Below are 24,140 nucleotides of genomic sequence, written 5' to 3' on the forward strand. Positions count from 1 at the left end.
CTCTCTGTGTGTCTCTGTGTGTGTGTCTCTGTGTGTGTGTCTCTCTCTGTGTGTCTCTCTCTGTGTGTCTCTCTCTGTGTGTCTCTCTGTGTGTATCTCTGTGTGTGTCTCTCTGTGTGTATCTCTCTGTGTGTCTCTCTGTGTGTGTCTCTCTGTGTGTGTCTCTGTGTGTGTGTGTCTCTCTGTGTGTGTCTCTCTGTGTGTGTCTCTCTGTGTGTCTCTCTCTGTGTGTCTCTCTCTGTGTGTGTCTCTCTCTGTGTGTCTCTCTGTGTGTGTGTCTCTGTGTGTGTCTCTCTGTGTGTGTCTCTCTGCGTGTCTCTGTGTGTGTCTCTCTGTGTGTATGTCTCTGTGTGTGTCTCTCTGTGTGTGTCTCTCTGCGTGTCTCTGTGTGTGTCTCTCTGTGTGTATCTCTCTGTGTGTGTCTCTCTGTGTGTGTCTCTCTCTGCGTGTCTCTCTGTGTGTGTCTTTCTGCGTGTCTCTGTGTGTGTGTCTCTCTGCGTGTCTCTCTGTGTGTCTCTCTGTGTGTGTCTCTCTGTGTGTGTCTCTCTGCGTGTCTCTCTCTGCGTGTCTCTGTGTGTGTGTCTCTCTGTGTGTGTCTCTCTGTGTGTGTCTCTCTGCGTGTCTCTCTGTGTGTATCTCTGTGTGTGTTTCTCTGCGTGTCTCTGTGTGTGTCTGTGTGTGTGTGTCTCTGTGTGTGTCTCTCTGTGTGTGTCTCTGTGTGTGTGTCTCTCTCTGCGTGTCTCTGTGTGTGTGTGTCTCTCTGTGTGTCTCTCTGTGTGGGGAGCGGCAGCCTCGGTAGTTAGTGCGCCACGCTACGAACCCGGCGGACCCGGGTTCGATTCCCGTCCACGGCCGACACCATTGACGGTTATCTGCAACGGTTCCTGGGCCTCCCCTAGGTCGTCTCGGCCTCAAATGAGTACCTGGTGCGGTGTGTAGTAAACATCGCCACTCGGAAGACAAAGGCGGCCGGGCGTGGTGCTGGCCACCCACCCCCTCGTGTGTCGTGTCGGCCTTCATAGGTGCTCGCTAACAGCACTTGCCCCAACAGTCTGTTAAGGCTATACGGGGGATCTTTGTCCTTGTCTCTCTGTCTATCTCTCTCTATGTACCTATCTTTCTCTCTCGGTGTTTTTCTCTCCGCATTTTAGTCTCCGATGTTTAACTTTGTGAATCTCTCTTTCAAGTTTCAAGTTTCAGTTATTAGGTATATCCCTGTGAGCCATGCGGCTCTTAAGTCGGGTGCAACCGCAAACAACCAAAATATGAATCTACATTGCAGAAAACTATTACACCACAACCAGACCAAAATAAAGATACAAAAAAATGTAACATACATTCTCTCTGCATCTGTCTGTCTCTCCCCGTGTCTGTCTCTCCCCCCCCCCCCCCCGTCTGTTTATCTCGGCAATCTCTCTTCTCCGTGCTTGCCTCTCACGCGTCGCTCTATTGTGTCTGTCGCTCACCGGGTGTCTCTGTGTGGAGCCTGGTAGGGGCGGAGGGGTGTGGGTTGAGACCCTGCCAGACGTTCTCCCCTTGCCCGCAGACGCCGTTAACGTCAGCGGTGTCGCCGCCGCCATCCCCCGTCGGTCGCTCACCGGCGCAGCATTTACGGCAGGGCATTCGGGCAGCCCTGCATGACACCCACCCTGCACGCGTTCATGCACAATTATTCGTACGCGTGTGGAACTTCTTTCGCACCGTGCGTTTAAGCCCACGGTGCTCATCGGAGGTGCGAAGCACGCAAGGCACGCACGCGCACGCGGTCGCCTCGCCAAGAGCAAATGTCGTGGCTTGGCGACGAACGTTTTCAATGAGCGCAGATGATGCCCCGCTCTGACATATGGGTGATCGGGAACGTGGACACGTGAATTAAGGAGATTTGAAGAAAGTCTGAAAACTGCGCAAAGGCGTACGCGATGTGTGAGCGGTTGGAATTCGACCGAGGGACACGAAGGGAAGCACACGGGATCGGAAAAAACTCACTCGAGCGCAACATCTATCGCGTTGAACGTTCGGAAACGTAAGTGGGCTGGGGCAGGACACGTGGCGGCTAGAAGGGATGATGGCCATGATGAGTCGAGGTTTTTACAATTGCGTGGTAGTCGAGAGGGAGCTGACTCAGCTGAGATGACGCCTAACGGGGGAGATGGAGCGGTGAGATCAGCCGATGTGACGTGACGTGGCAGGGCTGCGAGGGAACGGCGGAGGGAGGTCTACAATCCAGCAGTGGAGAGAGACATTGGCCGCTGGTGATTTATTTACACATTCGAAGTACAACAATTACGGTCCAAATATAAAATTCCATTCTTAAAATGATGCTGTGCATTGGAACAAAAATAGCCATGCTATACCGTATTGACACTGTGAGAAACACGTTACGTAAATATTTAGCCGTGTTTAGAAATAGCAGCGTCTCTTTTTTTCTGAGCGTCTCGAGCATGACCACATACTCCTAGATGCGTGAAGGTATGCGGCTATGTCATTGCGCAGTACAGCAGGATGCAAGCATCGTGATGGCATCGCTCTCTCTCTCCCCTGTCGCACGAGATCCGAGGTATGGCGAGGGCGTGAGGAACTAAACACAAAACATCTCCGAACGACGTCGTGGAGGGAGAGAGCAGAGGTAAAAGACCTGTGACTCCTCACGCACTCCTCCTCCGTCTCCTCCTCCTCCATCTCCTCCCTTCTCATCAATCTCCTCCTCCACCCGCCGAGTCAACAGATTTTCACTTCGTCCACAAAATTTGAGCAACCGCATCCCCAAAAAAAATATCTGGTCAGGCGGTTCATCGGTGACGGGGGGCTGGGGGGGATCAGTGTGTGGGGTGGTGGTGGAGGGGTCAGTGGGGGATGTAGTTTTATCCAGATTGTGTCGAATGTATGCACGTTGAACTTAGCCAACAGTGCTAATCGGAGTTGCGGGGGAAGGACAACAAACTAAACACAAAAAAACAAGTTCTATAAGTATTTATGTGTGTTTGTGTGTCTCATGTCAGTGGGGAGCGGTGGTGTGTAGTGGTTAGCGCGCTGCGCTACGAACCCGGTGACCCGAGTTTGATTCCCGCTCACGGCTAACACCCAGTGACGATTCTCTGAACTTGTCATGGGCCTCCCCGAGGTCGACTCAGCCTCAAATGGGTACCTGGTGTGGTGTGTAAGCATCGCCACTGTGGAGACAAAGGCGGCCGGGCGGTGGTGCTGGCCACCCACCCCCTCGTGTGCCGTGCCGGCCTTCACAGGTGCTCGCTGAACAGCACTTGCCCCTACAGTCCGTGCAGGCTATTACGGGGGGGGGGAATCTTCGTATTTGTCGTCGCGTCAAAGATGGAGCTTCAATTAAAAGCGGATTTGCAGACTTTGGCTGGGGCCAGGGCGGCCCCCGTGTTTATTGTGTCTGCGTTTGCGCGTTAACGACCTGGGGGGGGAGCATCGCGCTGCAAATCGAGAGTGTGTGTGTGTGTGTTCATCAGCCAGTCATCTTCGTCAGTCGACCCGTGGCACATCGGTCTGCCCCGTGACCTCCTGCCAGCGGGCGTTCGACACTTCACGTGGCCTCAAGGTGCACATGGCCTGGCACAAGCGTCGTATTGACGTCACGGCCACTTATTGGCGAATGGCGGTTGTTGTTGTGTGTCTGTGTGTGTGTGTTTTTTTTGTCCGCGGTTGTGCAATTTTCAGAGGAAGGTTGGGGAGAGAGAGAGAGGGAGCTGTGGCTACCACGCACTGCCGCGTAGCCGTCGGACGCGGTCGAGATTGGATCGCGCGTGCGGGCCTTTGCCACTGCGTACGCACGGAACTTCCCGTCCCTCCACAATACAGGTTTTTTTTTGTGTTGGGTTAGATCGCGTCAATATATAAATGTGTCGTTAAACTCGCCACCACCCGACACAGTCAATCAGTAAGGTTTTGTCACATAAACAGAACAAACCAGATTGCAAATGTTGTGGATTTGCTCTCCAACACTGTGCTGTACTCTTAACGAATTGGCATGTTCTGTATTCGTGACAAAACTGACTAATTGGCTGTGTCGGGTGTTGGTGAGTTTAACGACACATTTATATTTACGCGATCTAACCAAAAAACAACCTTTATTATAGGTGATGTTGGTCGCGAAAGCCTCCGACGGCACGTTCAACTTCCCGTTCTTCGTTTCAGAGGGGCCATGGCCGTCGTTTTGAGCCAAGCACGTGGGCCGATCTCATCGCTACAATCTTTCTAATTGGACGCCCTGTTGGTGACATGTTCTCTCAGATGGTTAGCATCGACTGCCGGCCATCATCATTTCTCGCGACATGTCCTGCCAAAGCCCACTTATATTCTGCCCAAGCCCGCTCACTTTCCCTTTCAGTCCATCCGGTGTTTCTAAAAAAAAATTCCCCCGGATTGATGGACGGGTCTCCTTCTTTCTAGATTTGAAGTTTTCGTGACTGCAAGGATCCATACTCTTTGGTTCTTTCGGTAAAGTCACGCAAGTAAAACAATTATATTTACGCGTGACTTTACCGAAAGAACCGAAGAGTGTGGGTCTCCTTCTGTCTCTCGGTGTCGTTCCGAGCGCGTGTCTCCCCGCGCGTCTTTCCGCACTGTATTTTGTTGGGCCGAGTCGTCGCTACTTCGATGTCTCCTCGTTTCGGACCGACACCTTTGGTCGTCGTTTTGAGCCAAGCACGTGGGCCGATCTTATCGCTCCGATCTTTCTTACTTGACGTCCTGTTGGAGACATGCTCTCTCATTTGGCCGCCCCTCAAATGGTTAGCCTCGACTGCTGCATGGCCATCATCAAATCTCGCGACGCGTTCTGCCCAAGCACACTTATGTTCCCTCTCAGTCGATATGGTGACGTTCATTTGTGCTTGTTCCCGGATTTGATGGATGGGGTTTCTCCGTCTGTCTCTCGGCGCAGTTCCTGAGCGAGTCGCCGCGCTTTCCGCGTGTCCTTCGTTTCGGAGGGACACTGTAGGCCGTCTGTTTCGAGGCGAGCCACAATTTGCCTTGGCCGCAAACTACTGACGGGCCGCTGGGGAGAAGGCGGGTGGAGAAAGTCAACAACGGAAAGGGAATAGCGCTGGAAGGAGGACGAGGAGGGAGGGTTGGGAGGATGAAGGAGGAGGCCAGCGAAATTAATAACAACTTTCAGCAGCGCACGATGTTTATTCCAACTGCAGCTGCGTGAACGCCAGCAGTTTTTTTCGTTGTTTTGGGTTTTTTTTTTCGTCGAGCGGGAAGACAGCAGCCTATCCGCCTTGGATCGGGCCCCTTTTTTTTATAGGGCGCGCGAGTGACGCGTCGTAAAAAAAAAGTGTCAGATTTAACCTCGCTGCTGCTTTAAAAAAAAAGACCGGACGGCCTTGCGTTTTGGGATTGTCTAGACGGAGGACGTCATGGAGATTATGGCAGATTTGCACGATCGATGTGCGTGCGAATTCACCAGAGCAGGGCGCTCAAACCCGTGGCCCTTCAGATTCCTTCAGACGCACCCGCCCCCCCAAATAAATAACTACGCATATGCCACAGAAATTCTCCCATCTCAAAATCTTTCTTTTGCTGCCCTTGATTTAATCAGGACTGGATTAGCATGAATTACATATGCGCTTTTCGTTTCAGAATAACTTTGACCCCCACATCTTGCAAGACGTCTGACCGACGTGGCAAATTACCCTGGAGAGGGGTGCTCTCTAGGGCTCTCTCTATTGGAGGCCCTTCCGACAGCAGTGCCGTGAGCGAGCAATTGCAGGGCTGCGCCTCTGCAATGACACATTTTACTTAGTTCCTATTTCTCTGCAGAATGACTGGAGGCTCACGTGGAGATTCATTCCCGTTCTCAATCAGGATAACGGTCGACACTCAGTGACAATTATTTGAACCGCTCCTGGGCCTCCCCTAGGTCTACTCAGCCTCAAATGAGTACCTGGTGCGATGCGTAACCATCACCACCACTGGGGAGACAAAGGCGGCCGTGCGAGGTGTTGTTGGCCACCCATACCCTCGTGTGCCGTGCCGGCCTACATAGGTGATCGCTAGCACTTGCCCCAACAATGTGTAAAGGCTATCCGGAGATCTTTGTCTGTGTGTCTCGCGCCACAGTCCCCGTGTGACTCGGGCTGTGTAGGCACACGTCCTGTGCACGAATCTGCTCCTGCATGCCGCTACCTAGGCAGCTCAATCCTTCTTCTTGACAGGCTCCAGCTTTGGGGATATAGACACAGCTTGTAATATATTTGTGATTTTTTTCATTAACAGTCCTTTCTTGTTGTCGCTCGTATTGTCTAATTTAAAACAAAGGCGAAGCTCCGCCGTGTTGCCTTGTACAGATGGACACGAGGGGGCCGTGCTGCTCGCGAGCACCTTCATAAGGCTTTCGCGACTCACAAAGGAGGCGGTATGGCCAGAACATCCAGACCAAGCCAACTTTGTCTCCCCAGTGCTGATGTTTACAAATTGCACTGGGAGCGCATTCAAGGCTCATTTGAGCCAGGGAAGGCTTTGGAAAGTTTCTAATACCACGTGGTTCAGACACAGAGGCAAAGATCCAATGTTGTAGACTCAGACTACAGTGGGACGTGCTGTGAGTGAGCATAGATTAAGGTCCTCACAGCGCACAGTGGAGTGGCATGGCCAGCACCGTCCCTGGACGCCTTTGTCTTTCCAGTGCTCAGGCCCAGGATAGCACGCAAAGATAAAGACCCCCGTATAGCCTGAACAGACTGTAGGAGCAAGTGCTGTGAGCGAGCGCCTATGAAGGCCGGTACGACACACGAGGTGGGTGGATGGCCAGCACCACGCCCGGACGCCTTTGTCTCCCTCGTGGCGATGTTTACACACCGCACCAGGTACTCATTTGAGGCTAAGGCGACCCAGGGAACCGTTCAGATAATCGTCACTTGTGTTCATTGAACTCGGGTCGTCAGGTTCGCAGCGTAGTGCGCGAACCACCGCATTGACGCTCGCCCACAACATTATGGCAAAATCAACAAATACGCAAATCATCATCTCCTCTTTGCTGGTCATGATTTAATCAGGACGAGAAGAGCAGAAAATGTGTACGTGCTTTTTCGTGCAGAATTACTTTGTTCAAATGTATTTTCTCAGAAGTACCACTCCATATCGTTTCGCGATTATGTCGCGTGTTATTTTGGTATGATGCCCGATACTTTGCTCTGCGTGAAACTGCAGAAATACACGCACACAGACCGAAAATCATCGGTTTCTGAAGCAGCTCTCAGAACGCGGAGCGAAACATCGGGCATCATACCGACCAACACGCGGTACAACCCCCAAAACACATCAGAGAGGGAGTGACTCAAAACATTTGTTCGTGGTGACCTCGTTTTTTTGGAGGTGTCCTGCCAAAAGTATAAAATGTGTTCCGCTCAAGTAGAGTACATCGGTTATTAGCGGACGAGATAGATGCTTTGTCGATACATATTTTTGGTATAGCGCAGCGTTGGCCCAGGACAGTGTACGGGTTAGCAACAATACATCGGTCGCACTATGAGAAAGCGCCACTATGTTTTCAGTCTGGTGTAATGTTTATGTGTTGCACTTCTTTCGCACCGTACGAAACCAACCGTGCTAATCGGAGGTGCGGGGAAGGGTAATGTATCAAGTGGTGGAATGCAATACAATCTCACAAGCATTGTAATTGAAGCACCAGTTCCTCGTGGAAAATGTTCTTAGTTTGGGGCATTATAGATACGTGTGGAGCAGCGGGGTTAGGGAGCGTCCTGCGTTATGAAGCCGACAGTCTAAGCTTGATTCCCGGCTATGACCAACATCGGTGGCCAAAACCCACGCCTGGCAGAATGGTGAAGTATGGTCAAACAACCCCCATTATAAATACAGGGTGGAAATTGACACATTGTTATTATTACTTTGATTAAAGGTGATTGTGTCGTCGTGCCTGTACTCATCGCCTCGTGCTATTTGGTGAGGCTGTTGTGAAGTTGTGCGTTTCGTGTTGGTACTGGCATTCATTATTGGCAGACCTCCAAACTTAAAATCCGAGGGCTGACTTAACACCTGTTCTCTACTGAACAAAAATAGAGATACGCGGGCAATGTCGCATTCGTATATCTGTCTCCATATACACAAATACAAGTGTTATTTTACATAACCCATCAGCCCCACAACCTTCTGGGAGCACAACATTTCAATAAGCATTGATTCAGTTCAAGCAAACTCTGGACTGCTTTCGACATACTGTCATTCTTGCTTGAATAAATGCCAGTGAACTGCCCGATGTCATCGGCAAGGGCCCCCTCTCTTTAAGATGACGACACTCATAGTCGTTATAAGTTCTTTACAAAACTCTGCTTTACAATTGACGCAATAGGGATTTAGAGCGATCACGGCCCCCTAACTGCATTCTTGTCAAGGCTCTTTCGAAAACGAGGGGATGAGACTCTATGAGGATCGCCTGGGTAAGCGAGCCAAAACAATACAGAACTCTCCTTTGTGATCAACCAGGCTGGATGAGCCAGAACTCTTCCTCTATACGCAAATTGCAGGTGTAATTTGTCAAGCACAGGGCATCTCTCGTCTTTTGTGACACCCAGGGAAGCAACCGCCACGTCCTTAATATTAACATACTGACGGGCGTCTGTCCCACGTGGATCTCTGGTTTGGATTACTGATGAGTTCTCGAGCCCATTGGCGCTCTGCGTTATCTTCAGCGGGAGACAAGAAGGAGCATCGCCGCCTCAAGCGTAGACAGCTTCAGGGTGCTCCGACCAGATGCAGGCGCCTGGATGCGGTTGGTGGCAAGAGCTCGAGCCATTTCTCTGCTCCAGTTGTGTTTTCCATAGGGCCATTGATTATTCTGGGAGCAGTTGACTGGTTCAAAAGTATTTGTGTTTATTCAGTTGCTGGCCGCTTTGCGTTTTTTTTTTTTGGGGGGGGGGCTTTGTGCGTTGGCAACTCTTACATGCTAGTTTGGCTCTGGTGTGTGGCCGATAGACGATAGCCTTCCCTAGTTGATGGACGATAAGGGAGCGTTTGGAAAAATACGGAGCAGGTGGTGACCCCCATAACCTAAAGGCCTGTGCCCTATTCAAATGGCAGACACGGAAGTCTGCTGGAAAAAAAAGCAATGTGAACGGAATCTATTTACCATCATTTAGCTTACAAAACTCGGGTCTTCTACCATTAGATTCATGGCAAACTGTATCATATGGTAATTACTATAGAACTTCAAGTGACAAATATAAAACTACTCAAAGAATGTAAATCATTCTTCATGGAAGCCAGTTTAAACCTACACGTAATATTTATCGTTGCATACTTTTATAGCAATTATTTTGTTAGTAATAATTATTATAATCTGGTCATGACCAAATCACCAAGAATGTACCCAGCGTTGCCATATCTCAGCAGCTTAGCAGGGTTGAGCGTGGATATGTATTGTATGGTTGGCCACCATGTGGGCTACGTGGTTGGGAGCATTGCAGCAACATATTTTATCGCGTTCTACTACGTTCCCACATCTATGCTCCTGGTCTCCTTCACAAACCCACACTGCCTAGCGTCGTGAAGTATGGTCAAAAATCACCCATGACACACCCGGCAAAGGGGGGAGGGGTGGGTAGGGAGGCTTTCACCCAGCAGTGGATTTACAAAACGGCTCTACATGTCACGTAAACAACAACAACAACAAACCGCGACGATCCTGAAACGACGCAACCTTTTCTCCAGCTCGCCTTCGCAGAGTACCCTGCACCGACAAATCTCCCGAAGTTTGCCTGGGCGTCTTTTCCTCCGCTCCCATCGGAGCGCCGCCGAGCGTCGCCGCAACTTCGTAGAGCGTCTCTTAAAAGAGCGAGCGCTTAAGTGGAAACAGACGTCTTGAACGGGGCCACACTTTGTTATATGCACGTTTTGGGTTGGGTTGGGGGGGGGTTTGCAGGGCTTTGCGGATTCCCACCCCTCCCCACCTCTCTGACGCACGTTGGGCTTGGCGATTGCCTCATTCATCACAGACGTTGTGGGGGGTGGGGGCACTTTAAATCATCACGCGCCGCGCATTAAAATCCAATCTCGGCCGGCCTCCGCTGTGCGCATCGGGTAGCAAGCAGCGGCAGCGGCACGGCAACTCGAAACGCCAGCAGCCCTCGGACGCCGGGAGAAAAGGTTGAGGGCACGAGTTAGGGCCATTATCTACCTGGAGGTGAACGTCCATAGATCGAGGCGTCATGTTTCACCCGCTCAGCTCGTCAAAGCCGCTTGTTCGAGCGCCCCCGGGTTTGCTCAGCCGTTGCCAAGTGCAGGTGGCGATGTGCTAAATTAAAGTGCAGGTAATTCGTCGGTTGGAGTGTGGGGGGGGGGGGGTTGGTTCTTGGAATCTGGCGCAGGCGTTTACCCAAAAAGTTGCCGTGATGCCGAGCGCAATCCATCATGCTGACCTCTCGCGAGCCTCGATTAGTGGGAGCAGGAGGCCAAGGGTGAGTGTGCCAGGCACGCCCAAGCACAGATGGTGTATCCCTGTGCAAGCAGAGAGTGCCCGCCTTCCCCCTCACCCACCCAGACAGCCACGGGAGGGGCTCGTGGAACAGTGGAAGAAAAATGTGGGCAAATGTCTTCATCGCATTTCACTGAACCATTGTAGGGCTTGTAGGGGGTGCTGAATGCTATAGTAGCACGTACATTCATTCGTAGTCGTTAATTAATTGTTGGAACATTGGGACACTTGAGTGGCGGGCATTGCAGTCATTCGTCGTATATACAACGGGGGGTTACCGCCGGAGCATAATGCGTGATGGTAAAGAAACTCATTCTTGTTTCGCCGTCAACATGTTTAAGTTTATTTTACACCGTATGCCCCCCCCAACCCCCTTTTTGAACAATATTACGCTACAGGGTTGGATAGGACGTAACAATGCGTCAATTACAATAATCTACGTGGAAATGTGCATGTAAGAATGAAAGTGTTCATCTTCTTTGGTTCCTTCGGTAAAGTCACGTAGAATGAGAATAAAATAATAAATTGATAAAATGAAATAACACAATAAAATTCTCACGACGTTTCGGCCACAACACAAGCGGCCTTCATCAGGTGAATGGACGAGACTGTCTGATGAAGGCCGCTTGTGTTGTGGCCGAAACGTCGTGAGAATTTTATTGTGTTATTTTATTTTATCAATTTATTATTTTATTCTCATTCTACGTTACTTTACCGAAATAACAAAAGAAGATGAATCCTTGCAGTCACGAAAGCTTTAAATCGAAAAATAAAAGTGTTGATTTGTATGTATTGTATAGTCGCTACGGGTCAGCACAATGTAACAAAAAAAATGCTTCTTGAATTGAGCTTGAATTGTGAAATATTACAGTGTTGCGAATCCATATAATGCCAATTGGTATACATTTAGGATGATTTCAGCGTTCATGTACATATTGGATGCAAATACTGTTGCCAATAGTATGCGAGGCACAATGTTACAAGTCACGCTTATTTAAAAACCAAAAAATTATGATTTACAGCCCTTTGTCAGTGCATGATGGATTAACTCCTCCCCATGCCATGTGGGTCACATATTTTAAAGCCTCATACCTAAAACCTCTTATTTTAGCACTGGGGGTGGAAGCATTGGTCGTGGTAAGTACACCACACTATGAACCCAGTCACCTGAGTTCGAATCATGGACCATGGCTTACATAAGTAGTAAATTACGAACTGATCAAAACAGAAAGCAAGGAGTACTGCCGAATTTTTCTAAAGATTACAAGTTTGCTATTTCACCTCTCACCTAAGGACATCTCCAATCGATTCGTGGAATATCCTATTATCCACGGAAGGATAACTGTATTTATATCCGCATTGTGATCCAAAATGTATCCTAATACAGTATCTGCATTTTATCAGTGGATGCCACCCAGAAGTGCTTTCTAAAATTGTTAAAATTCATCTTCATACAACATATCTCTTCATGGATAATCATGCAGACATCAATCATACACATATATTGTTCACATCTGCCAACCTTCATATCAATGCAGAGAAAAGGTATTGCATTGGAATTTACGAAAAAATGTTTTCCAGAACTTGCATATTCGATTTTTATTTTTTCCCAACAGCAAACATGTCGACATAATTACATTAATTAAATACGTAGTCAATGCCTTACGCCAGGAACACTTCTGGATAAACTGTTCATAGGATAAAGAAATGTAACAAAGTACTAGCGACATAGCTTATAGATATTTCACACATCTCCAGTCTTGACATGACTTCCGTTTGCGGGCGTCCGCTTTAGATATAATCTTCCAGTTTTGGTTTAAAAAAGCATAATAATAAAAAAACACTCACCATCAAATTATGAAATAATTAGGGCCGAACACAGGAAGGGAGGGAGGATAATAGGTGCTTTGGGGTTGACAGCGTAAATAGTAGACAGATGGCGATAACAGCGCTATTTCTGTCGGACGCCACCCATCCGTCCCTGTTGGCTGTAAACATGGGGCACTTATTTTTAGCTGTTCCTTGATGTTGGCAGTACCCGGAAATCTGGGGTCAGATCGTTTTGCCAAGGGGTCCAAAGCCAATCTCCGTGCCTTGGGCAGCTGTGTCCAAGCCTAGGCATGTGGCCAGTTCAATGATTCCAGCAACTGGGTCCTGTGCCTCCCCTTGTCTAGAAATGCATCCACGAACATCAAATCATAGCAATTAAGTAGCAGCAGATAAATCACACATTTTTGCACCTTTCTTTATCATCAGGATTTAAATGTTATGCCAAACATAAACTGCACTAGTTCGCAACAGTTCTCAACCAGCTTTGCCAATGATCACAGTGCCACCAACTGGTGGCAGATGAAACTGAACGAGTATCCCGTGTTGATTTTCAGTCATCCTCAACGGTTTTTTTTTAATTGAAAAAAATCAGGTTCTCTTTTAGACTTTAATCAATGCAAACTTTCTGTGTTATACTGGGCTTTGTAATGATATGAATACCAGTGAAAGGCAATCTTACATACGTACAAAACTCAGTGTTGGGAAATCAACACTAAAAACCGTGCACCCATCTTCAAGTGATTTACTTACTCCAGGACGTTAACAGCTACAAAAAAAGATCCACCTTAAAGCCACGCGTTAACTATATGAACCACAGATACAAATAGTTTATTTGCTTGATTAAAACAAAAAATTCCATTTAATTGCTATTCGGGCTGAATGCATCGATTAATCAATTAATAATATTTTATGCAATTACACGTTTAATAGTCAATGCATTGTTTTGTACATATGCTACCATTCACCGTAATGTAAACAATGAATAATCTTGAATTACAGCCCTGGAATCATGTCAATTGATTGAATTTCCAGGGCAATTAACCATTTTACCCCTAATGTATCCCACTTAATGTCGAGTGCCACAAAACACATATCTTCTTGGTCAGAGAAACTGTGCAAGCCACAATGTCACTTTCATTTTTTGCGAAGCCACCTGAGCTTTGTGGATGTGTGTGCATCTTCAGCTATCAACCGCTGCCATATCAAGGGCCCGTATCAGGAAGCTCCACGTCCGCACGGCCTTCCCACTCGTTCTCCGCATGGTCACTTATTTCCTCCGTTTTCACCGGTTCCAGGCTCACCGCCGCTGCCCTTGTATCCGCCGTCCCACCGTTAGTCGACGCCGTGCTATTTTCCACCATGGCCACGGGCGGTATGAGTTGCTCCAATTCTTCGGCTGTGACGGCTACTCGCTCGGGCGCGAGCCATCGCCGGAACTGTGTCAGGGAGCTTTTTCAAGTTGTAAAAATGAAAAAGGGACAACAGCGACACATTTTCTATCGAGTGTACAGCCAAATAGAACAATAATCACAGGTAGCAATCATGGATAAATACGTCATTGCTTTTACTAAATATGGATTTAATCTTGTAAGTTTTCATCTTCAAATTTTAATGGTGTACTGTGTGTGTGCGATATCATTTATAAGGAATTCCTCGGCATTCGTAACAACTTTACAAATATTTGTATCATACATTAGGCATGTATTGATGCGTCAAGTAATCAATTTTAAATAATTCTCACCCATGATATATAAATCGAGTAGTTATAATATATGCCAAGTAAATGCATATGTTATGCTAATGTGATATTTACACTAATGTAGCGAAGAACAAATACAACCAAAACATGACCCTAAATATTAACAATTCACCGAATGGCTGAGGAAGAGGTGGGTGAAGTGTAACATGCCTACCCTACACACCGAGCCACACGTATGTTGCCCACTGAATTGTCAGATAAGTCTGGACGCTCACCCGTCTTCGAGGTTGTCTTCAGTGAAGGCCTCCGTGGATGAGTCGTCGTGCAGGAGACGGTCCAAGCACTCTTGCCGCGCCTGCGCCAGGCTGCTCACCATCTCCCGTGACGACACGGCCCGCTCCTGCCCTTTGATACGTCTCAGCCGTGACTCTATCATCAAACAAAGCAACAACAAAAATCCCCACAGCAATTTAGAATAATAACAATAACAAGTCATGGCAGTTTCCTACTCAAACAAGTATAGGTTGGTGTTCACATCCTGTTTGTATCTCTGAGCCGGTGGTAACATAAAAACATCAACACTTCTATGGGAGGGGTAAGTTTATCTATTGGGTAACTGTTGTTAATAAAATAAAATCAAGATTAACGTATATTATTGAGAGTGGGTGTTTAGTTATATAATTAAGCAACCAAATGTCAATATTTGTATGAATGTGATGGAAGTGGCATAGTGGTATTGCACTGGAATATATTTGCTGGACATTTTTTCCAAAACTAAAGGTACCAAAAATATTCATACTCATCGCCATGGGGTAATCCTGGGGTGGGGAACCTTTTTCTTCCGGAGGGCTGATTAAGACTTTTAAATACCGCTGGAAGGCCACACATTAATTTACACCAAATTTTGACCACCCAAGGACTGTACCCATTCACTCTCTGTTTATAGAAATGTTCAAGACAACAGGTGAAAATGTTCTCAAGACAGAAAGGGTTTCCAAGTTGAAAATATATTCCCTTTGAGTACTAGATTAGTGCAGCTAAGATACTTGCAGTGATGCATAAATGTTGTGGGACATTTCGAAATGGTTATCCTTCAGTACTCTGTATGAAATTAAGCTGTGGGTTGCGTCTGGCTAGTGGGATCTTGAATACGTTGGTTATGAACGTTGAACTTCTTTCGCACCGTACGTAGCCAACCGTGCTAATCGAAGGTGCGGGCCCTATTAACGAGCCCAAAAGGCTTCCTGTGCACAAAAATTATGCAAGCCTATGGCAAGGCAATACACAGCAAACAACTTTAAATAAGTTTAACACGTAGGCTTTTGCAACCAAAATTATCCATAAGAGATTTTATTTCAGACCGAAACAGAAGGATTTATCCACAACTCTGGCTGTCTACTGATGAGGCTAGTTGTCATTACTAGCAAAACATCGTACTCAAGTGACGAATTGGTATTTTTGTTTACGTGACAAACCTTACTAATTGGCGATGTAACCCAAAAAAACTCTTATGGATAACTTTGAATAAGATTACATTATTTTTACCGAGCAAGGCCAAGTAAGCTGCAGAATCGTCAAGTCGCCCAGACGCAGTGTCGGGGGCGGCTCTGCCGTCTTGCCGTGTGTTGACGCTGGAGGAGGTGGCGTTGCAAAGTGACGTTGCAAGAATCAGGGTCTGGGTTCCCCATTGCATCTCAGGAACCTTGTCCCCCGCTGCTTTAGTGATCCTGGTCACAGTGTCTCTCTTTGTCTCGGTGACAATGGTGTCGTCTCCCCGTGTCTGAGGGTTCCTTTCCAGTACATCCCCAAATGTCTCAGGAATCGTGATGGGAGCATCCCTGTGTGTTTTAGGGAATGGGGTATGGGTGTTGTTTCCCTGTGTCTCAGCGGCGTGGATGAGTGGGCCTCCCCGTGTGTCAGGAACTCCGGTGGAAGCGTCACTGCTTCCAAATGAATCCTCGAAGCCGTCAGTCGTGCTGGGAACCTCGGGGCCGGCGAGACCCTCACACACGTGGGCCCACGCCTCGCTCGACAGCGCCGAGTCCAGGGCCATGGAGCTGGAAGAGAGCCCCACAGAAAGAACGGAGGAGAACGAGGTGAGGACATTTCTCGGCAGCGGTGTCTCTGTGCTGCACTTGTTACGGTACTGGGGGTGTCCGGAGCTCTGACATTGGACGGTGACAAACCTTACCGGAGCAGATAGTTTTCCCGTCTTTGCTCTACTAACTGTTGGTCACCTAATATACAAACCTATAGCCCATATTTTCAACCTGTCTATCAAAGAAGCATAAGTTCCTCTAGAATGGAAACATTCCTATGTCCGTCCACTTCACAAAGGGGGCCCAAAAGATGATCCCAATAACTACCGACCAATCTCAATTTTGTCCCAATTGATGAAAATTTTTGAAAAATTATTGAACTAGCAAATTAGCAGTTTCCTGTCCACCAACAATCTACTACATCTAAAACAATCTGGGTTCCGAAAAAATACAGCACCACATCTGCTGCATTAGACTCTCTGAATCAAATTTACAGTAGCCTTGATAATAAGCAGTACTGTGCCTGTCTTTTTCTTGACCTGTCCAAAGCTTTTGATACAGTAGACCACAACACCCTGCTTAGTAAACTAAGTTGCCTCGGTTTTTCCAAAAACACAGTACAATGGTTAAAAAATTACCTCTTTTCTCGCACCCAAACTGTATTCACAGATGGTTGGAGGTCAAACAGTGTTAAGATAACAAAAGGGGTTCCACAGGGTTCCATCCTCGGCCCCCTCTTGTTCTCTCTTTATGTCAATGACTTGGGCACGGACCTGGATCATTCCAGGGTATATCTTTTTGCAGATGACACGATACTGATTACTGCTGGCTGCTCTCCGGATGACGTGATTGCTAAGCTCCAGGATGATTTCAATAAACTACAACATCAGCTAGTTGCTCTTAAACTAGTCCTGAATACCTCCAAAACCAAGGTGCTATGCTTCTCACCGGGACTAAAGCAGGAAGTTATTTTTTCCCCAATTACATTCCTTAAATAATTATAAAATAGAGCAAGTCAAGATCTATAAGTATCTTGGGGTCATCCTGGGTTCAAAAGTGAATTTTGAAGATCACATTGATTATATTGGTAAAAAGACAAAAATAAAAATTGGTTTTCTGTATCGACACAAGCACTGCTTCCCCCCTATGTTCTGTTTGGAATTGATAAAAGCTACCATACTGCCTCTACTTGATCACTGTGATATCGTGTATAAATCAGCCCCAAGTAATGTACTGAATAAGCTTGATTCCATCTATTACTCGGCCTTAAGATTTGCATTTAATTGCCCATATAGGACTCACCACTGTGATCTCTACATTGGGTCAAACTTAACATCTCTTAATGTTCGACGGCTTGTGCACCAGATCTTATTTATTCACGATGTACTTACAAAAAAATCCGCAGACTACCTGCTGGATCTCCTCTGTTTAAAAGAACAAATTTGACCTCAGGTCTTTGCTCATTCACCAGCTTCACATTCCCTATTGCCGTACAAAACCGGAGGAAGGGCCTTTGCTATTGATGCCCCCAGGGTCTGGAATGCTATTGCCAATAAACTGCAACTTGAATCACTACCTATGAGATCTTCACTCAAAACTGCTCAAGAGGAGTACACCCCTAGCTGCCACTGCTATTCAGTGGCCTAAAATAAAATAAAATGTTTCGCTCCGGATGACCTCTGCAAAGTATTAACTGTATTTTTATTTAGTGTGCTGATCTTAAAGGTGCATTGAAAAATGTGATACTCCGACTGACGCTCCTGTTGTTGTGGAGCGACTCATGTAGCCAGCTATGGCTCTAGGGCAGTGGTTCTTAACCTGGGTTCGGTGAGTCGATCTCAGGGGTTCGGCAGAGCCCCCGCCACGGAGGTCCGGACACACTTGAATTATTGTGTAAATTTGTGATGACACACACGGCCCGCTTGGCCATCACTGGCTGCAGATGATCATGCTACACTGCTTGGCCAATCAGCGCTGCGGGGAATTTAGTGCGTACTCAGTAGTCAACGTGTGACTGTTGTTGTCGTACGTCGTGTGATTTCTTTAATATTTTATCCATACTAACTATGTCGGGCAAAAGAAGAAAGTGGTCAGACGAATATGTACAACATGGATTCTCATGTATCACGGAACGTGATGGGAGTGAGCGTCCTATCTGCATGATTTGCAACGCCAAGTTGAGCAACTCTAGTCTTGCACCGGCAAAACTAAAGGAACACTTCTTGAAGCTGCATGGAGACGGGGAATACAAGAACACAACACTTGCTGAATTCAGGGTGAAGAGAGCCAGATTCGATGAAAGGGCCACTCTGCCTGCTCTTGGATTTGTACCTGTTAACAAACCGATCCTGACAGCATCGTACGAAGTTGCTTACCTGATCGCAAAGCAGGGCAAGCCACACACCATTGGTGAAACACTTGTGAAACCAGCTGCATTAAAGATGGCGAATCTGATACTCGGAACAGCGGCCGAAGGTAAATTATCCCAAATTCCCCTTTCAAATGACACCGTCAGTGACAGAATAGAAGACATGAGTAAAGACATCTTGGCTCAAGTAGTCGCGGATCTGATTTCAAGCCCGGCAAAATTCAGCCTTCAACTCGACGAAACCACAGACGTTTCTGATCTAAGCCAGCTTGCTGTTTTTGTACGCTATGTGAAAGACGACATGATAAAAGAAGAGTTTTTTTTATTTTGTAAGCCTCTTACAACAACAACGAAGGCAGCCGATGTGAAGAAGCTTGTGGATGACTTCTTCAGAGACAACAATCTTTCATGGGATATGGTTTCTGCAGTTTGTACGGACGGAGCTCCAGTCATGCTGGGAAGAAAGTCTGGTTTTGGTGCGCTAGTAAAGGCCGATGCACCATACATCATTGTGACGCATTGTATTCTGCACAGGCATGCGTTGGCAACAAAAACCTTACCTCCAAAAATGGCAGAAGTATTAAAAACTGTGGTGGAATGTGTGAACTATGTGCGAAAAAGTGCTCTGAGGCACCGCATCTTCAGTGAGCTGTGTAAAGAAATGGGCTCTGAATTTGAGGTACTTCTGCTCCATTCTAATATTCGGTGGTTATCCCGGGGACAGGTGCTGAATCGTGTTTTTTGCCATGCGTGTGGAATTAGCCCTGTTTTTGCAAGAGCACCAACACTGCCATGCAGATTGCTTCAAAAATCCTGAGTTCATTCTCATTTTAGCGTACATGGCTGATATATTCGCAGCTCTCAATCATCTCAATCAGCAGATGCAGGGTGGTGGAGTCAATATCATGGAAGCGGAAGAACACCTGAAGGCTTTTCAAAAAAAGCTACCGTTATGGAAACGACGAACAGAGAACAATAACTTCGCAAACTTCCCGCTTCTGGACGACTGTGCAAGTAAGATCGAAGATGTGTCTGGAATCGGAGATATTTCTGTATCCACGGAACTGAAGCAAACAATTGCCACGCACTTAGATGAGCTTGCAAAGTCTCTCGACGGATATTTCCCTACAAGAGAGTCATATCCAGCATGGGTGAGACAGCCGTTCACGTTTGCTGTTGAAACAGCAGATGTCAATGATGAATTCCTCGACGAAATCATTGAAATTCAGCAGAGCCAGGTTCAACAGCAACTCTTCAGAACAACAACGCTCTCAACGTTTTGGTGTCGACAAATGAACAAGTATCCAGTTATTGCTAAGAAAGCCCTGGATTTTTTTATACCATTTGTTACAACATATCTTTGTGAGCAATCCTTTTCGAGGATGCTGGACATAAAAACGAAGAAAAGGAACAGACTTTGCTGTGAAAATGACATGAGAGTGGCACTTGCCAAGGTGAAGCCACGCATATCTGAACTGATCTCTCAAAGGCAACAGCAGAAGTCACATATATTTCCAGGTATGTAATTTGTTGTGAGTTTATGCATTGTGTTGGTTTTATTCTTTGAACAAGGTAATGTTCATGCACGGCTCATTTTGTGTACCAGTAAAAAACATATCTATGTCTTGAATTTGAAAAAAATCACATTTTATTTTTCACTAAAGAGGGGTTCGGTGAATGCGCATATGAAACTGGTGGGGTTCGGTACCTCCAACAAGGTTAAGAACCACTGCTCTAGGGTATGGTGTTACATGTTATTTATGTAGTTTATTGTAAAAAATTAGGGCACAGTCCCTATGATCACTGTTACATTGCATTTATGGCTTTATTTTGGTGATTTCGAAAACGTTTTTTGGTTTGGCCATGTTTTTGTTTATTGTATTCCGAAGTTAGACTGATGGCCTTAATCTTAGTTGTCTTGTGGTTGTTGTTGTTTGACTTGCATCCCACTGGGATTTTTGCACACAGCGTTGGTGTACGGTGCTATTTCAGGAATATTTTGATGGTTTTTTTTCCCTGGATTTTCTGTGTGCACAGTCACATAGTCACTTTAAGATGTTTTTCTTGTTCATGTTTGTGTTTGTTGCGGTTGCACCCGATTCAAGAGCCGAATGGCTCACAGGGCTATACCAAAATAAAATGGAACTATGGAAATGGTGACTACGATAGGAGTGTGTGAGAATGTTCAGCGGATGAGCGTGAGACCATGAAGCTATTGAAATAGCCTCGGCGCGTGAGACTTGGGCACCATCGCCGAGTGGGTGAGAGGCTGCAGGGGTGGTCCAGATTACTTGTGACCCCCCCTCCCCCAACTGAATTATCTAAAACGTTACGTTTTCTTAAAGCAAGGTTTATTAAACATTAAAATGCAAAGGAAATAAATCGATAGAGGTAATTTGGCAGGGGGAGGGGTGTGGCCGTCACAAGAGATATCGACCACCCTGTACAGTATATACAGTACACGTAACCGGCTTAAGTGTGCTTCTGTATGGCTCTATGAATCTCGATGGCACGGACGTGATTACTGTACAAACTAAAACCTCACATATATAAGATAGAAATTAGACAAACCCAGCGGAATCGGAAGCTTTTGCACGTGTCTCGCATCCGATCTCGATAAAACGAACGACGCATCTGAATGCTCCCGCACCTTACGACTAGCGCAGCTGACGAAAGCAGCTCAACAGCTTAACATCGTCTCCCCTGTGAGATAACGGGCCCGTCGAGAAACGAAGATATTTGTAATAGATCGCGAGCGAGGAATCGCTGTGTTGAGGTTGCGTGGGTGTGGGGTGGGGTGAGTATTTACACGATTTCGGTGGCACAATTCGCACCGATACGTAACACAAAAAAAACGCAACCGCACATTCGTCAACGAACCCCCCACCCCCGTGGTATCCACAGCAAAACATATACATTAGGCGACGTTTCGGGCAATGCCCCGCCCCCGCATGTCATTCGCACTCGAGTTCCGTACTGCACGTGTATCGCCGTACCGCCGATATGAACCCCCTCCCTCCCAGCTCCTCTCTCTCTCTCTGCACTCAACGAGGGCTGCGCAAGCCACGGCCGGCGACGTCGCGTTTACCTCGGGGGCGCGGACAGACACGGGGGGTTGACGGGCGGCGTCGGGACGGCCGAGGAGACAAATGTTTACTTGTGTGTTGTGGCCGAAGCCTCGAAGGGCCCCTTCCTGTTTACTTCCAGGGTTGACACATCCGGCCCGTGACGTCATTGAGGGGGGCGGGGTTGGTGGGGGGGGGCGTTCGGTTGCTCAACTCGAACATTTGAAAGAAGTGATGTTTTGATTTAAAGCTTTCGTGACTGCAGTAATTCATATTCTTAGTTTTTTCGGTAAAGTCACGTTGAAGAGAAACAACAAAATAACAAAATATATATAAAACAATAAAAAATTCTCACGACGTTTCGACCATAACTCAAACGGTCATCATCAGGTGTGTCGGTTTGCATAAATTTATTTTGAAAACGGCATATTTATTTATATATAAAAATAACGTTTGCGTCACGCGCATAAATAAATTTATGCAAACCGACACACCTGATGATGACCGTTTGAGTTATGGTCGAAACGTCGTGAGAATTTTTTTATTGTTTTATATATATTTTGTTATTTTGTTGTTTCTCTTCAACGTGACTTTACCGAAAAAACTAAGAATAAGAAGTGATGTTCTTCTTCTTTGGTTCTTTCGGTAAAGTCACGTAGAATGAGAATAAAATAATAAATTGATAAAATAAAATAACACAATAATATTCTCACGACCTTTCGGCCACAACACAAGCGGCCTTCATCAGGTGAAGGGACGAGACTGTCTGGTAGGACAGCGCTGGAGTGAAAAGAGCCACGTTCAGATCACGGCCTTTAAGCTTAGAGTCGCGGCATCTCTTCAGAAAGGTGAGAGACTCGATTAGTTGAGCCTTCTTATCCCGGAGTCTGTTGAATGATCTTAAGAATGTGTGGAATCCCTCCCGAAAGAACCAAAGAAGATGAATCATTGCAGTCACGAAAGCTTTAAATCGAAAAAGTGATGTTCTTGCCGTTGGTTTTCACACCTGATGATGACTGCTTGTGTTGCAGTCGAAACGTCGTGAGAATTTGATTGTTTTATATATATTTCATTATTTTATTGTTTCCCTTCAACGTGGTTCCGTCTGTAAAAGATGTGATTCCAGACATACAGTACCCTGGCGTCTACAAACTAAGTTGCCTCTGTGGTAGTAGTTACATTGGAGAAACCAAACGCCATGTCTCGGACCGCATTCGTGAACACAAAGCAGACCTTAAACACGGTAGGACCAACACCTCGGCCGCAGCAGATCACTGTTGTAATTCAGTAGGCTAACGTGACATTGACTTATCCAAGACAGAGGTTATTTGCAAGCCATCTGGCTACCATGAGAGATTCGTTCATGAGGCTATCCACATATACAAACACAGAGACAATTTCAACCGAGAAGATGGATGTTGGCTTAGCAATCATTGGAAGGATTTGATAAACCATTTAGGGTCTTAATTGATTGTTCACGCTTACGGTGGCTTTCAGACCGCATCCATTATTTTCGTCTCCCCCCTCTTCTTTTCCGAACATAGATGGACTCGTCTATCTGAATAATTGCCAAATTGCTCTCCGTGGTGCTAACGCTAAAAAAACGCCACTTTTTTCATTTTTTTTGCTGTGGTTTTCACACCTGATGATGGTTGCTTGTGTTGCAGTCGAAACGTCGTGAGAATTTTATTGTTTTATTATTTCATTGTTTCCCTTCTACGTGACTTTACCGAAAGAACCAAGAATATGAATCCCTGCAGTCACGAAAGCTTTAAATCAAAATCTTAACACCTGTTTTGTTGCCAGAAAAAAGGGGAAAACCTCTTATCATATTTTGGTACTGGCAAAGGAGATCCCATGATGAAAGTGATAGTTAATACATTTTAAAAAATTGGTGATATTTTAGTAAATATAATTGCAGATGAAAATGTTATACTTACTTGCTCATATTAATGTTTGTAATATACTTATGTATGCATTTCCAGCTTACAACATTGCACATGTAAAACCAGTTTGCCAGCCCATTACTGGATGAGCCTTCCCACGCCTGCGGGAGTCGTGTTATTTGACCAGACTTCACCAAGCTAGTCGCTCCAGGTTTGAAATGGGGCACACATACATAAGCACTTACAATCTAAATGCTCATAAAATGCGCGTGCAATTATATCCTAATTCATGTGTTGGTAATTACGAATACTGCAGTAAACATCTTCCCCAGGATCACCTCAGATCAAATCCTGTTGTACATTATGCAAACGAATCTCTCCCTTCCTCGATAGCTTCATCATTGCTATTATCTAGCTGGCAAAGGTTAAATGTGGGATACAGGACAAAGGGGAGATGTGGCTTCCAGTTTTATTTCACGAATGGATGGATATAGCCAGCCCTAGCGTTTCGGTGTTTTTTTTTCTATAGCGTGTAAATTACGTGCAATCAATCTAAAGCCAATTCATGTAATGCGATTGCAGGGAAGTTTGCATTGTATATCTTAAAAGCAACACGATTCACATTATTGAAATGCATTAATTAGCTCCCCAGTTCTGGTACGAAATACAATATCCTCCCAGTGCATATTAAAATGAGAATGATTGGAAAACATTAGCTTCCATATGAAATGTCTTGATGTGAGGTACTGTACCTTAATGTTGTCCCGTTGTATATGGTAATACGATGTGCGATTTTG

General features: G+C 46.3%; 1 protein-coding gene across 1 annotated transcript; it reads right to left on the reverse strand.

The window, feature by feature from the left end:
* Positions 1 to 13,307: 13,307 nt before the first annotated feature.
* Positions 13,308 to 21,611, reverse strand: CCDC32 (coiled-coil domain containing 32). Its single transcript, XM_032955904.2, has 4 exons — positions 21,481 to 21,611; positions 15,531 to 16,042; positions 14,261 to 14,414; positions 13,308 to 13,735 (listed from the first exon to the last, which is right to left on the reverse strand). Exons 2-4 carry the CDS (start codon positions 16,036 to 16,038, stop codon positions 13,489 to 13,491), a joined length of 909 nt encoding a protein of 302 aa, XP_032811795.1. The 5' UTR covers positions 16,039 to 16,042; positions 21,481 to 21,611; the 3' UTR covers positions 13,308 to 13,488.
* Between the last annotated feature and the right edge of the window lie 2,529 nt (positions 21,612 to 24,140).

The sequence above is a fragment of the Petromyzon marinus genome, chromosome 17 (genome assembly GCF_048934315.1).
Source record: "Petromyzon marinus isolate PM22_M1 ecotype Great Lakes invasive population chromosome 17, UKy_Petmar_22M1.pri1.0, whole genome shotgun sequence".
Taxonomy (NCBI): Eukaryota; Metazoa; Chordata; class Hyperoartia; order Petromyzontiformes; family Petromyzontidae; genus Petromyzon; species Petromyzon marinus.